This window comes from Schistocerca americana, chromosome 6 (genome assembly GCF_021461395.2).
Source record: "Schistocerca americana isolate TAMUIC-IGC-003095 chromosome 6, iqSchAmer2.1, whole genome shotgun sequence".
NCBI classification, from domain to species: domain Eukaryota; kingdom Metazoa; phylum Arthropoda; class Insecta; order Orthoptera; family Acrididae; genus Schistocerca; species Schistocerca americana.
In genome coordinates this window covers 296,891,303-296,916,369 of record NC_060124.1, presented here as the reverse complement: position 1 = coordinate 296,916,369, position 25,067 = coordinate 296,891,303, and the positions used below count along the sequence as shown (strand labels likewise).

Below are 25,067 nucleotides of genomic sequence, written 5' to 3'. Positions count from 1 at the left end.
AAGAGGTTTCCACCCAGCATATGCATAAAGTATGAAGAAGAGCAGATAGAAGAGGCTGACGGTCTTAAATTCCTGGGATTACGACTTGATAATAAATTCAGTTGGGAGGAGCACAACACAGAACTGCAGAAACGCCTTAACAAATCTGTATTTGCAATTCGAGTGTTAGCAGACATAGGCGACATAAAAGTGAAAAAGCTTGGATACTTTGCCTACTTTCATTCCATAATGTCATATGGTATAATATTTTGGGGTAACTCTTCAAGTCAAACAAAAGTTTTCAGAATCCAAAAGGGTGTAATACGTATTATTTGTGGAGTAAATTCACGGACGTCTTGTAGAAACCTCTTCAAAGAACTGGGTATACTAACTACTGCCTCTCAGTGTATTTACTCCTTAATGAAATTTGTCCTAAATAATATATCTCTTTTTCCAACAAACAGCTCAATTCATACATACAATACCACGAACAAAAATGATCTGCACAAGGACTTAAAAGCACTTACATTAGTTCAAAAAGGGGTCCACTACTCAGGAGCACTCATCTTCAATAATTTGCCAGCAAACATAAAAAATTTAATTACAAATAAAGATCAGTTTAAAACGAGCCTGAAAGACTTACTCGTGGCCAACTCCTTCTACTCCATTGACGAATTTTTTTAATAGAAACAAATGATGTATTGTATATATTCATACTATTAGTATTGTTATATCAGTTTTTTTTTAATTTAAAAAGTGACATGTTCCACATCCTCAACACAGACCTATGGAACGAAAAACTAATCTAATCTGATCAAAGCCAGGAATCATGAGAATCAGTTATGACTGCCCATGGGGTCAACAATTAATGGAACATGTTCACAGAAATTCTGACTGAGCACTTAAATAGAGCCATGTCATTAAAAAAAGTGAGTATCTAGAAAAATCTTCCTTCAAAATTAAAACATGTGCCATTAGATTTTAAAACAAAAGATCTGAAAGAAAAAATGGAAAACATATATAGCTTATGCAGACTGACTAACTCAAAGTTACATAAAGAACTCTACAAGCAGTACAAATATAAGTACCCCAAAAAGTCAGGAGGTTAAAATCAGAAAGAATCATCCAACAGATACAAGGTCCAGATAATGTTTCAAATACTTGGTGGCCAATTGTAAATAAAATCAGAAACAATTAAACAGAAACTAAAATTAATAATTCACAATTAACTGTGAATAATGGCGATATCTCTGAACTCCTTCTAGTCAGCATTACTTTTAATAATCACTTCATAGATACTGTCAAAAATGATGTCTCTACGAAACAGGATATTCAGCGTATATTTGAGTTCAACAACAAACAGAACCTGCAGTAAGCACATTTGACATTCTGCAGCTTATTGATAGCCTCAGAATCAAAATATCAGCAGGATAAGATGAAATTTCTCCATAGCGATTGAAGAAATGCAACCACGAACTAATGAAACCACTAGTTGATCTAATAAACTGTATTCTCAAAGATGGTGTGTTCCCTGACAAGTTGAAACTGGCTGTAATTAAACCAATACACAAAACGGAGGAAATGAAAGCAGTGTTCAGAACTACAGACCCATTGTCCTAATCCCAACTTTCAACAGACTGATAGAGGAAATAATATTAAAAAAAAATCCTGGAACATTACAACAATGCTAACATATTATGTGAATTCTATCATACTTTCAGAATCTGTCGAAGTACCATGTCACCAACAGTACAATTCATCCATCATGTACTTGAAAAAAATGAATGAAGAATCCCAAGCAGCAAGAGTATTCCTAGGCCTCTTGGGGGCTTTTAATAGAGAACATGCATAAAATAAATAAATAAACATTATGATGTGTTCTTATCAAAAATTGCAAACAGTGGTGTCACTGGAAAACTCATGCAAGTGCTAGAAACATACTTAAAGGATAGACAGCAGTGCATGGAGATTGTATACTCTAATGGAGAGATACTGGAGACGAGAAGGTCAAGTATAAGAAATATACATTTTGGTTTTCCTTTGGGCTCCAATTTAGATCTAGTCCTATTCATATGCTATGTAAAAGATTTACCAAGTTCTCATGACAATATGCAATTTATCACAATGTATGCAGACAGTACATCTGGTGTCTGCTATGCAGACAGTGACCCCAGCCTAGTTGAAGAGATACATAACTTTATTGAAAAGACAAGAGCTCACTTTGAAAGAGATACCCAAAAAATAAATAGAAAATATAATATTATTCATTTTAAACCAAGTGAAACAGGCAAAATACTGTGATTGATGAAATTCTACCAAAAACATGTACAGATAGTAAATTCTTGGGTTTATGCATAGGTGATCAACTTTCATGGAAGCAGCAAGCTGATTATGTCTGTAAAAAAGCAACACCCATTCTATGTGTATTAAGAAGATTATCACCATATCTTAATTCCAAAACCCTAAGGATCATATATTATGGATTAGTGTACTCTTTCTTATCTCATGGAATAGTACTGTCGGGTGGGACATGCCAAACTAATATGAAAAGGGAAGTTGCTTCTCACAATGTAGTGTAGATGCTGAGTTACAGATAGGCACAACGAATTAATTGTGAAAGTCTTTTGTTGTGCCTACCTGCAATTCAGCATCTCCACTGTATGGTGAGTAAAGACTTTTATTCTCATAATATTGTAACATTCCATCCTGGATTTTCCATTGTTTGTTTTGTTAATGTGAAAAGGGTTTTCATACTGCAGAAGTGAGCCTTGAGGATCATAGCAAAAGTAAAACCAGGAACTTCTTGCAAACCCCTATTCATTTGGCACCATGTTCTCATAGTTTATGTCATGCATATACTAGAAACTATAATGCTAGTGAAAGAAGACACTAAGGCATAGAAAATACTTTAATATGGTTAACAGAAGATTAACTTTAACAGTGATAACCCCTTTGTCAAAGGAGTTGTTTTTAATAACTTGTTACCAAAAGAAGTTAAGGTATTGACAGGGGATTTTTTTAAAAAGTGAGTGAAGCAGTAGCTTATCCAAAAAAGCCCTTATAACTTGAATTTTTCATGAATTATAATATAATAAGAAATAATGTAAACTAAAAAATTGTAATTGTAAAAACTTTATACTTGATTTAAATTGCACATGCATGTAAAATTATATGTTATTAGCATTAAATTGAAATTGAAATACAACATATATCCACTTGAACCTCCTCACTGCAATCAAGCTGTGATCTATATTCACAGTTTGTACCCCACACACTTCCCTTCATTACCCAATTGATGATTTCTTGATTTCTCAGGATGTGTCTTGTCACCTGATCCCTTCTTTTAGTCAAATTGTCTCTAAATTTATATCCTCCCTGGTTCAGTTCAGCACCTCTACAGTAATTATCTGATCTACGCATGTAATTGTCAGCATTTTGCTGTAGCAACACACATTTCATAAGTTGCTATTCTCTTCTTGTCTGAACTGTTTATTGCCGATGTTCCACCTCTGTATGACACTTCACTCCAGACAAATATCTTCAGAGAAGACTTGAAAACACTTAGATTTATTTTGATGTGACAAATTTGAATTTTTCGGAAACTCTTTTCTTGTTTTTATCGAACTGTATGTGATATCCTCTCTACTTTGATTGTCATCAGTGATAATGCTGCCCAAATAGTGAAACTCATCCACTACTTCTAATGTCTCATTTCCTAATCTAATTTTCTATGCATCACATTACTTAATTTGACTACATCCCATTACCATTGTTTTACATCTGGTGATGTTCATATTATGATCCCTCTTCAAGACACTATCCACTTTGTTCAGCTGTTCCTCCAAGGCTTTTTGCATTTATCACAGAATTACAATATCATTGAAAGAACTTGCTCCCATTTCCAAGTTCCCTCTAACCTTTCTTTACTTCTTGCTCTCTTGAAGAACACTGAGGATAGGCACTGTTCTTATTATTATTAATTTGCTGATTACAGAATGAAATAGGTTGTTTCTTGAAGGGACAGGTAAGATGATATAAGCCACAGTACAGGAATTAATGTTTCTTCTAATATTAAACCTACATGCTAGAATTTAGATTACAAAAAATTTGAGTGTTTGGTTTGGAAACTGTTGTTTAAAACAGGAAAAAATTAAAAAATTCTCATCACAGCAAAAACACTCATACTTTGTCACTGTTTTTTCCAAGACTTTACTGTCTTTTAAATTCAACTTTGACAACATGACAAAGTCAGAGAATATAATACATTACATTACATTAATACTTGTTCCATAGATCAAGAGTACAACATTTTGTAATGGTGCAGAATGTACTTTTTTATATTTATTTTTTATTTTATTTTATTTTTTGCAGTTACTAATTAATATCTAAAAATTCATCTATTGAGTAGAAGGAGTTGTCATTCAGAAATTCTTTTAATTTGTTTTTAAATATTGGTTCACTATCTGTCAGACTTTTAATGCTATTTTGCAAGTGACCAAAGGTTTTTGTGGGAACATAATTCATTTATGTATTACAAAGATACTGTGAATATCCTGAGTTCCTCAAATAAATGTCTGCAATGTGATCTTGGGTAGGCTCCAGTTATTATGCTGATTACACGCTTTTGTGCAATGAATACTTTCTCTCTTAATGACGAATTGCCCTAAAATATGATGCCATGTGAAAGCGGTGAATGAAAATAGGCATAGTAAGCTACTTTACTGATATGTTTATCACCAAAAATTTGCAATAACCCCAACAGCATAAGTAGCTGAACCTAACCATTTCAGCAGATCATCGACGCATTTCTTCCAAATCAATTTCTCATCAGTGCACACACCCAGAAATTTTGAGTATTCTGCCTTAGCAACAGACTTCCATACATAGTCTATATTTATCAATGGTGTTTTGCCGTTTACTGTACAGAATTGTATAAACTGTATTTTCTCAAAATTTTGTGAGAGTCCATTTGCAGAGAACCACTTAATAATTTTCTGAAAGGCATTATTTGAAATTTTCTCCTCTGATTCCTGCTTCTTCAGTGTGATTACTGTACCTGTATCATCAGCAAAAAGAACTAGCTTTGCATCTTCATAAATACAGAGCAGTAAGTCATTAATATATTTTAAGAAGAATAAGACTGAATTGCAATAAGACTGAACCCTGTGGGACACCATTCTTGTTATCTGCCCAATTATGAAACTCTCCTGGTTTTTGCAGACTATCTGTACTGTTAATTTCAACCTTCTGCATTCTTCCAGTTAAGTATGAATTAAACCATTTGTGCACTGTCCCACTCATACCACAATACTTAAGATTATCTAGAAGAATTTCATGATTCACACAATCAAAAGCCTTTGACAGATCACAAAATATCCCAATGGGTGATGTTCAGTTATTCAATGCATTTAATATTTGATCAGTGAAAGCATATATAGCATTTTCTGTTGAAAAGCCTTTCTGAAAACCAAATTGACATTTTGTTAGTACTTCATTTTTACAAGTATGCGATGCTACTCTTGAACACATTACTTTTTCCAGAAGTGAGATTGGGTGGCAGTTGCTAGCATCAGACCTATTCCCTTTTTTATCCAATGGTTCAACAATATCATATTTCACTCTATCTGAAAAAATGCCCTGTTTTGGTGAGCTACTACATATGTGGCTGAGAATCCTACTTATCTGTTTGGAATGAGCTTTTAGTACTCTGTTCAAAATGCCAACAATTCCATGCAAGATTTTACTTTTGAGTGAATTTATTATTTTCCTAATTTCAGTAGGAAAGGTGGGTTGAATTTCAGTTTTATCAAATTGCATAGGTATTGCCTCATCCATGTATAGCCTTGCATTTTCTAATGACTGGCTGGATGCTATTCTCTCTACAACACTTAAAAAATTATTACTAAAAATATTTTCTACTTCTGACTTTCTGTTAATAGACTTATCATTGAGTTTGAAAGAAATGCAGTCTTTCTGTCATCTCGGTTGCCCTGTTTCCCTTTTAACAATATCCCAACTTGTTTTAATTTTATTATCAGAGGTGCTAATCTCAGACATAATTTTTTAATGTTTCACTGTTTCTCAGTCATACTCCTTCTAACTATAAGATACACTTCCATTTTCCATTCACAAAATATTTTTATTCCTTTAGTAAGCCATGGCTTTTTAAATGGTTTCTTACAATTGTATTTCACTGCTTTCTTAGGGAAACTGTTTTCAAATATACTCATACAGGTATCATGAAATAGGTTACATTTTAAATTACCATCAGGTTCCCTGTACACTTCATCCCAGTCTAACTGTTGTAAGATCTTCCTAAAATCTGCAATTGTTAAATCTTTAATTGAACACACTATATTTTGGTGGACTGTTTTGCATTACTGTAAGGAGCTATGTCATATACTGTAACTAGCTGTGCATCATGATCAGACAGACCATTCTTCACAGGAAAAGTTTTTACCTGATTAAATTTATTGTGGTCTATGAAAACATTTTCTATCAATTTGCTGCTTCCCTCTACCACCCTAGCAGAAAAATCAATAACTGATGGCAAATTGAAAGAACCAAGTAATGCTGCAAGGTAAAACTTTCTATCAGACGCTTTCAGAAAATCTACACTGGTATTCCCACAGACAATAATTTTCTCCCCTCTGTCTGACAGATAGCACAACAAAGAATCCAAGTTTTTCAAAAAAAGCTGAAATGTAATGCTATGCTGATGCTGATGCTAAAAGTAATGCTGCAAGGTAAAGCTTTCTGTCAGACGCTTTCAGAAAATCTACACTGGTATCCCCACAGACAATAATTTTCTCCCCTCTGTCTGACAGATAGCACAACAAAGAATCCAAGTTTCTCAAAAAAAGCTGAAAATTTCCCAATGGGGACCTATACACATCTACAATTACAAAAGCATCATTATTTACTTTAAGCTCACAGGCACATGCTTCTATATGTTGCTCTACACAAAATTTTTTAATTACTAAATTTTTCTCACCATTATAAATATTAACATATATCACAACTTCTTCTCTCTCAATGATGTCTCTAGCTACATGTGCTGAAGGCTTATACCCACATACATTTACCTTTTGCATATCTGTGACTAAATGATGTTCAGGCAGGCATAGTACCTTACGTTCATTCCACCCTCAGTTTCTAAATCTTCTAAACAAACAAGAAGCTCAAATACATTTTTTTTAATCCTCTGGAATTCTGATGCAATATACTAATATTATTTTTCACTGTGCTTTTATGGGAATTTTGTGACATACTAACATTATTTTTCACTGGACTTTTACAAGAATCTTGTGGTATTTTAACATCTCTAGTATCTACCTGTCTGATATTCTCATTAAGCTTAATTTCATTCAGTGTTAATCACTGGACACAGATATTAGCCTAAAAAATATTTTATCTACTAAAAAGTTTATACAATTATTTAATTATTACTACTGAAAAGTTATAGAAACTCAATTTCACAATAATAACTTCACAACTTTTGGTTTTTTTTAAAACTCCATTTATATGGACATGTGATTATCTTCTGTGTCCAACAGCTGAGTTTTGTGATAGCATATATTCCATGAAAGTGCAGTCACTTTTAGACTCACCTCTGAAGCCATTTCTTCTTGAACTGAAGAGCAAATATTTGCCAGTCTGAGAGAGCTGTCCCATCAATCAGTACAGGTCCTGACACAATTCCTTTCTTCTGATCAAAAGCACCACTGTTAAGGCTTCCATAGTTATTGCGTCCCCAGTTCTCAACTAGGATGTCCAGTGTGTGTGATGCACTGGCATCTGCACTCAGCGTTGTGCTGGCGTTACTGTAAGGATTTCAGGTAGGAATATTATTTAAACAATGATGACAAAATCATGTGATTTTGTGATGATATTTTTATAATGAAAAAATAATTATTAGACAGATTAACCAGCCTTTTAAGAATGCCAGGCAGATTAACTTTCAGTACTTAAAAGACATGCAATGCTGATATGTATAGGAAACTCAGCGAAACTCTATTGAAAAGTTAAAAAATGTGTGATCAAAGAAGAACTGAATGGATTTTACTTGGTCACAAAAGAATGACTGCACATAAAAATTAAGCCCTTATGTTAATAAATGTTGTCAAATAGATGAAAATGTTTTCATTTTGAGAGTGACAAAGGTTTAAGTGTTAACTGTCCACTCTAAGAAGACTGATTGTGCATTGGCTTTGGGAGTCATTGCTTAGATAGAAGTCAGAAGATGGTGTATGACTTCAATCCAATATCTCTAGTTTCTGGTTGCTACCAACCTTAGCTGTCCATACTGTGTGCAGACAATATGTCCAACAAAGATATCAACAAAAGTTTACTATTTCAAACTGAATTCCATACATTGTTTCTGTGACATTTAACTCTGCACGTTATGTCTGCTCCTCTGGTATATGAGCATGTACATAGACAAAATGAACACAGCATCATATGGTAGCTAAGGGTGACAGACTGGCTACACTAAGAAAGCTTGCAGAACTGACCAAGACCACTTGAATTCTATTGAAAAAACTGCTCCCATTGGTCACTGGACTAGGAGTCTTCTTCTTAGAGTGAACAAATAGTATTCATTACCTTTGCTCCCAAAAACCAAAGTTGTTCAACTGATCAGTTGACGTCAGCGGTTCAGTTTTACTTTCTCCATCAACAAGAACTACTGCAAGATCTCGGACATTACCAATAATTTGTAACACTGAGCTCTCTCCAATTGTTACACCACTCTTTCGGTAAAGCACAAAACCATAACTTTGTCCACTGCCATTGTTGATGTCAAGAAGTTCCATAGGCATAACATCAGTTGCATCAACACGATCCCCAGAATCCTAAAAACATCAATATATCTGGTATCACTTGCAAAAGAATTCTGGTATATATTTGTAATAAAAAAAATCATAAATTATACAGTCATCCACTACCTCACACACAACCACACAGCCACCCAAGTGCAAACTCCCACAGTCATGTTCCTTCCAGAAATTTCCACTACAGTGTTTCCAGCTCACAATTGGAGGCAATGGGCTTCATTTCTGCACAAACTATATCAATGTATATTTATCTTGACATTATGATGAATAGTTTTACTATGTTCTTCCTGTTTTACTAAATAAATTGTATAATTTACCATTATTGTTGGCATATCTGCTACACAAAAGGAGAATCCACTTGAAAAAACCTTTAATGTGCTAATCAGCAGTACTAAATTTTTACTGCCTAAAGGTAAGAACAGGTCAATAGTTCTGTCACCACAAAAAAGCAGAAGTTGTTGCTTTTATCAAGGAAAAAACATGGTTGATGGATTAAAAACTAGTTTCTTTCTTGTAAAATGAATTAATACAATGTGTAATCTTGATTTTTGGTTGTATTCCAGCGCTTAGTGCAAAAGCTTTCAGAAGACTGTGCTAAAGATATAACTATGCATGTACATGCTAAAGATAAAAATTAAAATTTCTATTCATTTGTTTTCCTGTACGTAGGTCTACTGAGTTGTATGGTTCACTTGGGGCATCAACAGACAGCTGGTGAGGATTATGTGTTTATTAACAGTGTTGTTTAGTTGTCACAGTTCATTACCTTTCCAGGTAAGTAATGCAGTCTCACAGAGATAAATTAATTTAATTTATATGCAGCATATCATTGTGCTTTTGCACATACATCTGTATCTGAAAAGAAACACTTGGGAAATAAACCTCTTGGCTTTGCATAAGGAAACCCATGGAACTTGCTTGGTGATTTAGGAAATTCATTTGTTCATTTACTCATTGTGTATTGTAAATCCTCTCACAAAGGAGATGCTTCAGAGATGTAGTACAAGTAAAATTATGCATTAACAGGTAGAAGCAGCCACTGTGAGAAACTTGTGTAAAGTATACCACCAACAAAATGAGAATACATCTAATCTACTCACATAGACAGTATTATAAGAATTACTTCTAGATTATTTTATATATAATGTATACATATATTAGGAGAGATGCAACTGCTTTGAAAGACAGCATTCTTCAACTCCTACTTCCTACTAAGCCTTTATGTAACTTAAATGATTTCAGACATTATTATAGTTGTCTATATACTGGAAAAGTTAAAAAAAAGACCCACTGAATATAACATTAATGTCACCTGGAATTACACCCTTAAGTCTCTCAACACTGCATTCTTTCAAGTGTGTATTTTACAGAGACATTGAGAGGTGCTTATTGATGAACCTTCTTTGGCCTCAGTTCTTGCGATTGTTTTGATATGGGTCTAATGGCTCCTCCACCAGTAGTCTGACCACTGTTTTCTTCAAAATGTGCATTTACAGGGCAATTTGAGAGGTGCTTATTGATGAAACATCTCCCATATGAGCAACACAATCTTTGCAACTTCTATATGTATAAAATTCTTCCCCCACCCCCACTCAGTTTTGTAATTGTCACTTTCTTACTCTTTGTTTTACTGTGGTCCCCCAAATGTTCCTGTTTTCCTCTCAACTGCCTCCCATTGCCTCCAAATGTCCTCCTTACCCCTTCCCAGTTACCAGATGCCAATTGTAACTGATCAGTGTCATCATTGCCGTGGTGTGAGGTTATAAGTGGAAGACTGTGTATTTAAACTAGAGAAAAGTCCCTCTAAATTAGTTAAAGCAGTATAATAGTATATGTGTCTACACACCAAGTAGCAGTGACTCATTGGCTACCTTTCATCATTTTTTCCTATCAAAGATATAATATTCTTAGTCCAAAAAGTTAGTTAATGATTGCATATTCTGCTGTACTATGAAAACTTAGGACTGAGTGGTAATGTGAAATATGATACATTTTATCTTTTTTTTCTTTCTTTTTATTTAATTTAACTATTGTGACAGTAATGCCTTAGCAAGATACTAAATCCAGCACACATATTTGATGGAGGGTTAATGATATTAAAATTGGTTGCTGTATTTCTTTCATCTGAGGCTACATTTAAGATAATGACAAAAGTAAAAGCAGATAAGATTACCACTTGTGCAGCTAATTCATCCAAACTCAACTGTCCAACAAGTGGAACATCAGCATATGCCAGTTTATCACTCTCTTTTGGAGCTTCTGCTTTGAGGAATTTCTGGGGTGCATATTGCTCCAAAAGCTCTTGCACTGCTGTGTATTTATCTGTGTAATCACCAGCCTCAGAAAGTGGTGCATCATAATCTGAAATCAAATAATAAATGCTGTAAAATTTCTTTGCTCATGACTTCATAGGTAGTGCCATGTATTAGAAGCTACAATCACCAGCATGTATATTCAGATAACAGTTTCTAGTTTCTGACAGATTTATGACATTCGAACATTCTTGAATGAAACATTAACATGCTAGTAAAATCACCTGTTAGAAAATAAGCACACTACTTATACAGCTGAGAAGAAAATTCCATCTGATCACTAACACTGATCAACTGCTTAATATGTGCAGGTTCTTTTTCTACTTTCAGAAATCACTCAGCAAGGACTTTTGTAATGAGGTGTGCATAATAACTGTGTGCTATAGCCTACCACGTTGCGTGAGATTGTTTTTTCTCTGCCTGTGGATGGTAACGTATTGAGCAATAAGATGTCCAAGTCTGTCAAGTGACTGATAGTATTCATACACAGTGGACACTCAAGGGAATGAAAGTCTGCATTGTGGTATTAACATTTCTCCAAAGGAGGTCAACAAATTTGAAATGTGTTTCATTATTGTAAAATGCCATCACCATTTGGTGAAAAATGAAATACTGTTGGATCTGCTTAGTCTGGAAATAGGTAGTGATACTCAAATTCAAAATTTTGCCCAAATTCTTTATGAGTGTCTAGCCATGTTACATATACTGGTTTGCTTTCACATCATATTTTGTCTGGCAGTATAAGCTCATCCACTATTTTACATAGAGAACCTGATGATGGCATAAAGGAATGTTAAAACTGGTTGCTTTGGGAATAAATCAGAGATGAAAAACAACTGTTCATTTATTACTGGCTGGTTATATCAAATTCATGATGTAATCCTCTATAGGGAACAGAGGCCTAAAGTCTTAGCATGGGAAGATACTATGCACTGGACAGTTAGTGCAATTGGCGTGCACTACGGACACTACTTCTTCTTTGGGAGTGGAGAGAGGTATGGGGGGAGGGGGAGGGAGGGAGCCCATATGCCTGAGTGTCAGTATGTTATTAGACTGACATAACTGTCCTCATGAGTATCAATCACAAGACCCACTAGTTGTTTTAACAGTCAAATTTTAATTGATCCTCGTGTTGATTTCAATTTTATGTCAATTCCTCTCTTGACACCAGTTCTGATACTAACCAGCTACAGTAGCACATAAAAAAACTACAAGTACAGCCATTACAGGATCAAGGTATTCTGAAGTCCATTATACTTAACATCAAGAAAATGGTTTACCCATAACTACCTCTGCTTACTGATTGAATGTGACTGAATGTTTCTTTCTTTGTAGGCTTTTGTGGATAGTGTTAACATCCTTGATGATTTTTGTTATATGGACATTAGCCCATGATCTAAGATATGTTTCTGTGTCTATTGTTTTGTCTTCTAATGCTGGAGATGTCATCGTAGGTTATAGAGCTGCAGTTCTGTTATTATATACAAACTGTTCAGCATGCTCAGCTTGTTCAAGTTTGAATCTACTACCTGCATCTTTATAGCTTGTGAAGATATATCCTGCATCAGAAGACAAATTTTTTGACACAGAAACATGCACTATACCATAACCTAATGCTCTCATTACAAAAATCACGTCTCATTATCAAACATCTCTAGATGACATTAATTTAGTTGTTTAACCCCCAAAATATGAGAAATGAAACTATAAAATTAATGAAAGTATGAAACATTTTTGTACTCTTTAGGAATTTCCACAGTCCTGATTTATTCAGAGAATTTGCACTACTACTGTTGTCACAGGAAACTGCTTACAAAATTTGGACACCAGTGGCTTATTTTCAGTTCAGCTCATATGACAAGGCAACTAACTAGCTAGATGGAAATAGAGTTAATGCAGATCAGATGCCAGAAAGTATCTGCAGTCAGAAGCTGCAAGGCAGAACAATGTTCATATAATTGCACTGTTATAATTAGGACTAACTAGTGTTAACTTTATATCTTTCAAAGCAATGAAATTGTAATTCACCTGTGTGTTTTGTGCGTTATGTTCTAATAAACAAACCAAGGAATGACTTATGTTTTCACAATGTAATTTCATAATGTCTACAGGGTTCCTTGGTGTAGATGTGAAGTGTAAACCATAACATCAGTTGATTCAACAGCTGTTTCAGAAACTCTGCAATTTGGATCCTCCTCTTAACACCAGTTCCTTCTGAACTAAATAGGTCAACACCACACATCTAACATATCCTCTGTTCTTGCAAGACCACTCCCATAAGCTTCCATTAGTCCACTCTTCAGGAATGAGAACCGTTAGTCCACTTTTCAGGGATGAGAACCCCATCTGGTAAGTCTCTCCTGACCCAAGTTCCTGGGTGATTTCACCAAACTCTTCCCATTTTCTAAACCTCATCAGTCCTCTTCTTTCATCACTCTTCCTTCCCCTTCAACCCTTCTGCCAGAAGAGGAAGCACTGGCTCTGAAAGTTTGCACATTTTCTTAAACTTTATGTATGTTTTCTCCTGACACCACTTGGTAAGTAGATTTTTTATTTATCCAATTACATCATGTTTTCAGAAAATGATTATTTTTGTTAATATTAAATTTTGGATAATGAAAACATATTTATTTTCATTGTACTGTTATTTTATATAATAAAATATCTAAGTGTAAAAAAGAAAGATTCATACATACCATAGCTGCTAACATCTGGACTATAGGTAGGGAATGAAGAACCAATATTTGCTCCATTCATGAATCCAAAGCTTGTGCCTCCATGGAACATGTAGAGGTTGAAGGATGCAGGATATGTAATGATCCTCTCCAGGACATCACGGAAAGCTTTTTAATAAAAAAAAAAACAATGTTTTAGATAGGTGCCACATAGAAAAGTAATTTTAATTATACTAGTTCATTGTACAGTGTGTTTGAAATATAATGGAATTAGTTGTTCTTCTAGGAATCAAAAAGTGATCCCTGGCACTGGCTACAACTCCAAACATGTGTTCTGGCATCCAAGCTGGTCAAGGCAATATGCACAGACATAAGACTTCCTATAAGTGTCTGATGGGGATGACTACATCAATTGTCAAAGTATTTTGCGTGAAAATGGGATTTCAATGCAGACTAAATTCCCAAAAGTAAGCTGTCTGCCAAAGATGCCAACCAAAACTCAGAAATAAAAAAGATATATTAATTTAATCATGTTCAAAACCTGCACTGACCAGTACTGCATATATCAGGCAGTGTTCAAATGTATGACAACATTTGGCCATTGGCTTCAAAAGCATTATAGTGATTCCTGCTTATCCCAAGGATTATCCTTTGCAATTCTGCATGCTCTTTTTAGCTCTCTTCTCCACTGTTGCTTTGGTGCAAATTCAATGCTTTAGATTACAGCAACTATGTAACAACACTGACCATCAACCAGTGAATAACTGATACTATCACTACTGGCAATATTAGGGCCATCTATTTTCCATAATTTATTTTCAGTCAATCTCACATTTCCAACGCATTTAAATTAAATATGAATCATTAGCTTTCATGACCAATGGCTATACATTAATCTTATTTGTTATGCATTTTGTCACCTATTTATTATCACTGTTTTTATCCCTCACTGAAGTCACTACTTTCATCTCTGACAATGTTGAATTGCACCATGGTTTGGAGTACATGTTAAAGTGAAACTGTAGGTGAACCCCCCCTCCCGCCGCCCTCCCCACCTCCACCATAACTGGCTGGGTCATGTCTACTAAAGCACTTTGGTGTTCAAACTAATCTTTGGATTGATAGTTTTACATTTCAATTATTCTACAGCTAAACTTGAAACTCTAAGAAATCGTTCAGCAAGTATGTTACAATTTTTCACCTGAGAATAGAAAATAATTTCATGTCACCTATTAACAAGTTGTTTAAGTGTTAGAACATGCAGCATTCTTATCAGAAACAAATGAGCAGTGAACTAACACATGTTATTGGTTTATTTTGAACACATACTTTCTACTGATGTAGTTGAGTGACTGCCTTGCATCCAGTGGTCATACCATCCTGACCAGTATTCCATGACCATTGATGGTTTATCTGGCTGTAACTCCTTCAGCCTGTCAAGCTGACCCTCTGGGTTGTCCTGGAAATTTGCTGTCTGCAACACTATTAGCACAAAGAATTAATAATCTGCTTTGCTTAAAAACACTGTATTTGCTTTTAGGGTTAATATGATGCTTGAAATCTGTGGGTGGAATACAAATAATGGAAGCAACAGAAGGAACCACTCACCATTTAGTGGAGGCTTGAGCAGTCAGCAGGCACATAAATGAGACTGAAAACATTACTGAACTTTCAGTCAATGTCCTTATGCTGAACTGATGAACAAAATCACATGTAAATGCATGACTGTGTTATCCGAGCCATATATGTTGCCTGGGCACCGCAGCCTAAAAGCTCAGCTACATTTTCAGTCTTGTTTATGTGTTTGTTGACAGATCGTCATATGATCACAGGATTAAAATGTCCGTGCTAGATGATGGAAAGTGCTAGTGATGAACGCAGTACATGGTGAATGTTCCTGTACCAGTATTACAAAAAATACAGCCATTTGAATTGTCAAACATTTATAGTTTTACTGAGTGGTATTGTTAAAACATATTAGTCTTGTTCATAAAACATTTATTCCAGTGATTCTTACACTACACTCTCCTTTTCAAGGACGCTTCTGTTGTCATCTCGTGAATAATCTTCACCCTTTACACTTTGTTTACAGTTGCCATGGACAGGATTGAAACACTTTCAGTTGATGAATTGTATATCAGTTTTCTGGCACTTGCACATATTGCCAGGTATTTATTCACAAATTATTCATGCTGTCATCCCCAGTTAATCTTCAAGTAATATTATGATTGTGTTTCAACTTCTTGAGTGGAGGTGCTCTGCATACTAGGAATGCAGAACAGCTTTTATTTTATTTCACAGCTCGGCAATGTTGCCATGTAGGCTGCTGTAAATAATTTTGGTACCAGAAGATAGTCTGAAGATTGAAACTAGTAGTAAATAAGGAATTATTTATCAGCAGATCTTGACAGTCGAAATATGAGATTTTTAAGATACTTTAACACCTCCAGTTTTCTACAAACTAATGTTCCTGAAGCATTTTGTGCTACTTGTTTTTTTTCCATCCATAGACAACAAATATTGTGTGGATGTTGCCCAGATGTACATGCAAATTCATAGGAAACTATAAATGTTTGACAATTCGTAGTAACACAGAATAATGCAAGATCATACGGTACATGGTAACACCAAATAATACAGATTCATAAAATACATAGTAAATCAACTTTATATACATCTATGCTTATGGTGTTATAACTCCATAGTCTGTTTTCCATAGGGCTTTACTTTTGTCCTCCCTAGATAGCAATTCCTTCTATACATTACATTAATTAGGTGGAGATTTTTCATCACATAACAGCTGTCCCTTACTAATGCAAATAAAAAAAGGTTTAGGGGTGAGAGACAGTATTTTCAGTTTTGCCTTAATACAAACATTCCCAGAAATCTTTATTGGCCTAAATAGTCATTTACAAAGTAGAAACATTGTTTGAGTAGAAATTTTTAAAATTCTGCTGTAAATTTGTTTTCATCTTCTAGCTTTCTGATGTTGACTGGAAGTCTTGTGTAAATTTATGCCTTTGAGTGTTTCTTCCTTTTGTTCGCCGAGTATATAGAGCTGTGCTTTTTCAGTTATTGTAGTTATGGAAGTCAGCATTTCCTTGAAAATCTACAAGGTGGGCTGTGACAAGTAAAACACATTTGTATATATATAGGCTGAAGAATATTTGAGCACTTGGACATCACAACACGATTCCTCACATACTAACAATACAAAAATGTTTGTCTAAAATTTCATCCTGTGCATATATCCAGCAGTAAATGGACATCAAAGATTGGCAATCTGGCAACACTGTAAACACATGTATGGTAACCACCTCTGTCAGAAGGTATGAACATTGCTGTGCAGTTGATGCAGTGGGTAGTGTTTTGGGTTAGCATGCCAGAGATATAGGGTTTGATTCTGAATTGAGGCGAATTTGTTTTTATTTGCTAAATGTAGCCTGCATGGTATGGTATCTGGCATCTTAACTGTCATACAGCAATTACAGCAGATCTTTTATAAAACATTTGCACTTACATACTATGAACACAGCAATGGGATTACAATTGTTTTCATCATAGAAGCGAATATTTTCACACCACTGCAGCTAAAAGATTCCAAACATTTTTTTTATGCACCTTCCCCCAATAGCCCCATTGATGAGTACCAAATTTTAATTTTGCCATGTTCAGATCCACTAAATTTTGTTAGGGATGTACTATGTAAATGTTGGATGATGTTGCTTAAGAAAAGGTTTATGTGGCAGAATGAAACTGGCAAATAAAAGTAAATATGTCTCGACCCAGAAATGAACCCTTGATCTTTTGCGTGCTAACCCAAAACATTATCCACTGCACCACCTCACCACCTAGACAATGCTACCCCTGTCTGCTGGTAGGTAGTAGGGGTAGTGGGGGTATGGAGGAGGCTGGGGAGAGGAGGGTACAGGGAAAAGGTGGAGAGAGCGTAGTGCAGCTAGATGCAATCAGGAGGCTAGATGGGGAGGTGGGGGTATGGGGTGGGGAGCAGCAGGGTGGTAGCAGAAAAGGAGAGAAGTAAAAAGACTGAGTGTGTGTTAGTGGAATAGAGAGCTGTATAGTGATGGAACAGGAACAGAAGAGGGGTTAGATGAGTATGGACAATGATTAATGAAGGTTGAGGCCAGGAGGATTACGGCAACATAGGATATATTGCAGGGAGAGTTCCCATCTGCACAGTTCAGAAAAGCTGGTGTTTGTGGGAAGGATTCAGATACCACAGGCCGTAAAACAGTCATTGAAATGAAGAACATCATGTTGGGCAGCGTGCTCAGCAATAGGGTGGTCCAGCTATTTCTTGGCCACAGTGTTTCAGTGGCCAGTCATGCAAACAGACAACTTGTTAGTTGTCATGTCCCCGTAGAATGCAGCATGGTGGTTGCAGCTTAGCTTGTAGATTGTGTGACTGGTTTCACAGGTAGCCCTGTCTTTGAGGGATAGGTGATGTTTGTGACCAGACTGGAGTAATTAGTGGTGGAAGGATGTATGGGACAGGCCTTTTACAGGGATATGAGCCATCAGGCAACAGGTTGGGAGTAGGGGTTGTGTAGGGATGGACGAATATATTGTGTATGTTCAGTGGGCAGCAGTATATCTTGTGTGAGGGGTGGAATGATAGTGGGTAGGACATTTATCATTTCAGGGTACAGGAGAGGCAGTCGAAATCCTGGGTTGGGTTGTTTTGGGGGAGGAGACCAGACGACGAGGTCATTGGTCTCATCAGATTAGGAAAGGAGTCAGCCATGCCCTTTTGAAGGAACCATCCCGGCATTTGCCTGGAGCGATTTAGGGAAATCACGGAAAACCTAAAGCAGGATGGCCGGACACGGGATTGAACCGTCGTCCTCCCGAATGCTCGAAATCCTGGCAAAGAATGTAATTCAGTTGTTACACTCATGGGTGGGAATGTTCCTCTGTGGCTGGATGGTGGGACTTTCGGAGCTGGTGGGTGACTGAAAACATAAGGCGCCACAGATCTGTTTTTGTACAAGGTTGAGAGTGTAATTATATTCTCTGAAGGCCTCAGTGAGAGCCTCAGTATAGTTCAAGAGGGACTGCTTGTCACTACAGATGAAATGGCCACTGGTGGCTAGGCTTTATGGAAGGGACTTATTGGTATGAATCGGTGGCAGCTGACAAAGTGGAGGTATTGCTGGTGGTTGGTAGGTTTTATATGGACAGATGTAGTGATCTACATCTTTGAGGTGGAGGTCAACTGCGAGAAGGTGGGCGGTTAGGATATAGCATATAATTGGTCACAGTGAGTGGGAAGGCAGTTGTTGGTCTGCAATCTGTCAGGTGCTGGGAAAGCTGTAAGGCCATGGGCATTAGTTATGTTAGTGTAAAGGGACACATTAGCGGTAGTGATGAGCAGGGCACCATGTGGTAAAGGAACAGGAACTGTGGAGAGTCAGTAAAGGAAATGTTTGGTATCTTTTATAGAGGAGGGTAGGTTGTGTGTAATACAAGGTAGGTAGGTGTTGGTCTACAAGAGTAGAGATTCTCTCAGTGGGGCCACAGTAACCAGCCACAATGGGGCACCCTGGGTGGTTCGATAGAAGGCTGGAATGCAGTGAGTGAGGAGAGCAATGGATTCCAGGGAGGGGGGGGGGAGGGAAATGGGTTCCGGGATGGGTCTAAAGATTTGAGGAGAGACTGGAGATCCTGCTGGACTTCTGGAATGGTGTCACTTAGATGGGTTTGTAGGTGGATGAATCTGACAGCTGACAGAGTCCTTCTGCCAGGTAATACTTATGATAATCCTTCCTTTAGCTGGTGGATTGTTGTTTGTTCTGCGGAAATAATGTTAGTTTGCATGTTGAGGGATTTGGGGAAGGATGGTATGGCAAGGTTTGAAGTTAAGAAATTCTGGAAAGTTAACAAGAGTGATTTTGGGGCATTATGGGTGGATCACAGTTGGAAAGAGGAGTGAACTGAGTCAGGCAGGGTTCATCATTGGTCTGGTTGAGTCTGATTGGTAGGGTTGGTGGCAAAAAAGTGTTTCCAGTGTAGGGGTTAGGAGAAGGAAAGAAGGTCTTGAACAAGTCTTGCATGATCTAATTTTAGAATGGGGCATAAGGTGAGATCTTTGTAAAGGACAAATTCTGTGGAGCTAAGGCTTTTGGAGGAAAGGTTCATGACTGTGTTTTAGCTCTGTTTAGGTTCTGGATTCTGTGTGATGGTGGGAGTGAGTTTTGGGGGTCAGGTAAATGTAGTAGGTCTGCGAGATATGGTTTGTCAGCTATGAGGGGACATGAGAGAAGTTGTTAGGTTGTGAGATGGTGAATAGTGGTAGTCCATGGCAGGAGTAGGAAGTGAAGAGGGTGGAGAGTTTTTTGAGGTGATATTGTGCATGTTGCTCTAGCTTCTGGAGGACAAGAGTGTCAATGTGTGTTATGGGATGCAGGAATTTGGGATACCATTGCAGGAGAATTTTGTGGATGGAGAGAAGTTATTGCAAGGAGGTTTGGGCTTGATTGATATGGTTTTGCAGGGCTATGTTGGTGAGGGTTAATGATTGAAAAAATCTGAACAGATGGTGGTAATTGTGGAACGAAGGGTGGCAACTGGAATTGGGTAATTTAATGGTTAGGCCATTTCTGTGGATTCCATGAGCCAAGAAACACTGCAGGAACAATATGTGGGACTGGGTTCTGGCTAGCAATAAGGAAACTTTTCTGTATTGATGCAGATGGAGGGAACAAGGATTCATGGTGGTGGATAAAAATGCATAAAAATATGTAATAATGTAGAGTTACATCCAAAAAATTCTCAAAAATACACTCAAACACATTGTAAAAATTATGAAAAGGATGAAACAGATGAATTAATGGAAAATACAATGAAAACTGATGGAGTAGACAAATAGGGAAAGACGAAAACCAACTGAAATTGGTGTGAAGACACAATGAGATGAAAGAAAACATAAATAAAAAGGACACAAAAATTCTGAGTGATGAAAACAGAAGACTCAAGCTTAAATTGGAAGAGAGTGGTCATCAGGTATGTCTTAATATCCCCAAACCTATGGAAGGATTGCCAGAAAGTGAAGCTATGACTAAAATGGCTCACAAAAGGCCTAGCAGTAGATGGGTACCTGTAAAATCGAAGGGGAGCGCTTACAAACATATTAACAATAAACATAGGCAGGACTTTGTGTTACCATTAAATAACAAATATAATTCGCTTCAAAACACAGATGACATGGAAACTGTATCAGCACACTCATCTGATAAGGTGGTACAGGACTCTCAAAACTTAATGAACAGCCAAGTAAGGTATAAGAAAAAACGTAAAATCAAGATTTATTCAGACAGTTACGCCAGAGGATTAGCAGCTATGTGAACGGAAAGCGGACCTCGTGCGATTAACAAGTTTGAAATAGAAGGTACCGTTAAATCAGGAGCTGGTTTACGAGATGTTTCAACAACAATCAAGAAAGAAAGCACAGTCCTTGCGGACAGAGACTTTGTAGTGGTAATGGCCGGAGCAAACGACATCAGCAGAAACGAAAGGAAGATTGCTACTTCGACACTGAAGAAGACTCTCAGAATGTTAACCCACACCAACATGATTGTTGTTAATGTTCCACATCTACATGATTTGCCTCAGTGGTCATGTGTGAGTAAGGAAGTGGAGCAGACAAACAAGGAGTACAAAGCTATATGTAAGCACTTTAAGAATGTTTCCTTAATTAACACCAGTAGTTGTAGCAGAGATTGGCGTACCAAGCATGGTCAACATTTCAGTTATCTAGGTAAATGTGTTTTAAGTGATACAATTATTGGAACAGTATTGGATAAGCTAGAGAAGGAAAAAAGGCCAGTAATGTGTTTGGATTATGTTTCAACTGAGATGGCAAAAAACTTGTATGCATAGACCAGGTTGGGTGTTCTAGTAACATAAGGACACAACTTGGTCAACTTTCATGCAGTAACAGTAGGTCATGTCAACTAAGAGAATATGCAAAAAAAGAAATTCCTAAAGTAGAGTTTAAAATATGCTACCTCAATATTCAGGACATGGCAGATAAAAACTTAATTGTCAACAAATTTTCAAATGAAAACATGATAGATATTCTATGTTTAAGTGAACATTGGTGTAAAGAGGATGAGCCTGGGTACAAAGTATTGGATGATTACACACTACTTAGATGCTATTGCAGAAAACACCACTTACGTGGTGGGATGGCAATATATGCAAAAACACCTGTTGCACCAAACTGTGGCAGGATAGATCTCAATACCCTTTGTGATGAAATGCATTTTGAAATGTCAGGTCTAGTAATTGAGAGCCATAAGCTAATGGTAGTAGTAGTGTACAGGCCACCTAGTGGTGACCCCCATATCTTTCTGGAGAAACTTGAGGAACTCTTAATGTACATATGTATACCGAAATGGAAAAAATACAGTGTTGTCATTGGAGGGGATATCAATTCAAGTTTTTAAGTCCTGCAGGACAGAAAAACTGTGACAGAGCTCAAAAATGTGCTTCAACAATTTAACCTGTACTATGTTAACTGCAAACCTACCAGAGGCTCATCCTGTCTAGACAATATATTTACAAATATTAAGAGAACTTGTATGTCCACTGATGCAATTAGTTTCCCTTTCTCAGACCATGATGCAGTATATCTTAGTCTTAATAATGCAACATCAGACTGCACCAAACCAGAATTTAAAACTGTGATTACTAGACCAGTGAGCAGAGAGAGGATGGATAGGTTTAGACATGCCCTCACTTATTTCAGTTGGGACACATGTTTTATTAGGCTTCAACACTGTTCAGCTGATATTGTATTCACAAAGTTTTTCTCCGTCTTTTTAAATGTATTTGAAAATAACATCCCTCTGAAAAAATGTACAGTAAATATTAGTAGTAATTACAAGAAAAGGAAAATGAAGGAATGGTATACTCCACAGTTAGGGCAACTGAAAAATACTGTTATGCTGTATTCTAGTCGGTACAAAACCAGTAAATCAGAACTGTATAAAGACCTGTATGCTAAAGCTAAATGCAAGTATAGGAAGGCAATAAATGAAGCAAAGAAACTGCATAACATAGTAAACATTGAAAAATCTAACAATAAATGCAAGAAGGGCTGGAGTGTAATAAACTCCATTGCACACACTAAACACAAAGAGGAAATTGCCATTACCCCAGAAGAATTTAATAAATATTGCATTCAGTCCATTGAAGAAATTAGTAGTTCAATAATCAAACCACCTGAAAATGCACTTAGTATTATGGACAGCTGCTTTGAAAAGCTTCCCCCAAGCACCTTCACTTTCACAGAAGTGAGCCCAAATAATATCCTAAAAATAGTGAAAAATTTCAAACCTTCAGTTAGTGTTGACTACTATGATATGTCATGTAATTTGTTGAAAGATGTTACTGATTGTGTGATTTATCCTTTAACCTTTTGTGTTAACAAATGCCTAGTTGAGTAAGTTCCCCGACATACTAAAAATTTCTAGAGTTGTGCCCATATACAAAAAAGGGGAGAAGAACTGTCCCGCTAGTTACAGACCTATATCCATAACCCCAATTTTTTCAAAAATTTTAGAAACTATTATGTATGAGCAAGTTAGTGCCTACATGGGTAAACTAAATATAATTAGTGATAAACAGTTTGGATTTAGGAAAGGTAAATCCACAACGGATGCAATGGACTCCCTTGTAAAATTAGTCCTAGATGTGTTCGAGGCTAGGGACTATGCCCAGGCTACATTTTGTGACCTGAACAGACAGAGCCTTTGACTGTGTAGAGCATGACACTGTGCTGAATAAGCTAGTTTACTATGGTTTTGATGACAACAGTATAAATATGTTCAGGTCTTTTCTAGAGAACCGTCAACAAGTTGTGTGCATTGGTAGGGAGAAATCAAATTTAGTTAATGTTAGGTACAGAGTACCTCAAGGGTCGGTGCTTGGACCTTTACTGCTTGTACTAATGGTTAATGACCTGCCCTTATTCATAAATTCTCATACAATATTGTATGCTGATGACACAACTTTTCTACATAAAAGCTCTGATCTAGGTACACTGAAAACACTGACCAAAAATACCCTTGCTCAGTCCTCATTATGGTTCAAAGCTAATGGCTTCTTTCTAAATGAAAACAAAACCCAGACACTTTACTTTAGCCTCAAAGAGACTCCTAACTACCAGGAATTAGAAACTGTTAAATTTTTAGGTGTTACTAATGACAATAAACTGATGTGGGAACCACACATTAAAAATATATTGGCTAGGCTTTCAAGAGTTATTTATCTAATTAGAAATTTAAAAAGACATGTTCCCAATGACTATGTGAGATCAGCTTATCTTGCCTTCGTCCAAAGCATCATCTCTTATGGAATTTTACTGTGGGGTAGTAGCTGTCATGTAAATGACATTTTACTTTTACAGAAGAAAGTAATAAGAATAATAACGGATTATGATAAAACAGAACATTGTAAACCTCTGTTTGTTAAATTGCAGTGTCTTACAGTAGTAAACTTATTCATCTACAATGTTTTAATGTACATTAGGAACAATGTGTCTAATTTTGTGTTGAGAAGTGATATTCATAGCCATAATACTAGAAACAGAACATCTGTAGATGTACCATATCATAGATTATCAAAATAGCATAACTCTTAGTGGTGGGGGATGGAAAAGTGCTTCTTGTGGGAGTGTGCTGGGATGAGATAGAGAGAGGGGAGGGCAGCTAGGTGCAGTTGGGATGTTAGATGGAGGGGGGGGGGGGGAGAGGGTAGCAGAGGAGGAGAGAAGTAAAAAGACTGAGGATGCATTGGTGGAAGACAGGCTGTGTAGTGCTGGCATGGGAACATAAAGGGGGCAAGATGGGTAAGGACAATGATTAATGAAGGTTGAGGCCAGGAGGGTTACAGGAATGTAGGATATATTGCAGGGAGAATTCTCTCCTCTGCAATTCAGAAAAGGTGGTAAGGTGGTGTTGGTGGGAAGGGTCCAGATCACATAGGCTGTGAAGCAGTCATTGAAATGAAGAACCTCTTCTTGGTCCACATAGAGGAATCCTTCCTAAACACTCACAATCCCAAACCCCTCACCTAGTTCACATTCATTGATGATATCTTCATGATCTAGATTGAGGGTGAGGACCCCTATGTGCATTTCTCCAGAACCTCAACACCTCTTCCTCTATTTGCCTCACCTGGTCCTACTCAACCCAACAAGCCACCTTCCTCGAAGTTGACCTCCACCTCAAAGATGGCTACAT

At 36.7% G+C, this 25,067-nt stretch overlaps 1 protein-coding gene across 1 annotated transcript in view; it reads right to left on the bottom strand.

Annotated features, from left to right (window-relative positions):
• The window catches only part of LOC124619644 (beta-galactosidase-1-like protein 2), a 93,489-nt gene that overhangs the window by 5,259 nt on the left and 63,163 nt on the right, over positions 1-25,067 (bottom strand). Inside the window, exons 6-10 of the mRNA XM_047146172.1 lie at positions 15,130-15,282; positions 13,822-13,968; positions 10,987-11,174; positions 8,584-8,831; positions 7,590-7,802 (exon numbers count right to left, since the gene is read on the bottom strand). Of these exons, the coding sequence (XP_047002128.1) occupies positions 7,590-7,802; positions 8,584-8,831; positions 10,987-11,174; positions 13,822-13,968; positions 15,130-15,282 (949 nt within the window). The remainder of the gene's footprint in view (positions 1-7,589; positions 7,803-8,583; positions 8,832-10,986; positions 11,175-13,821; positions 13,969-15,129; positions 15,283-25,067) is intronic.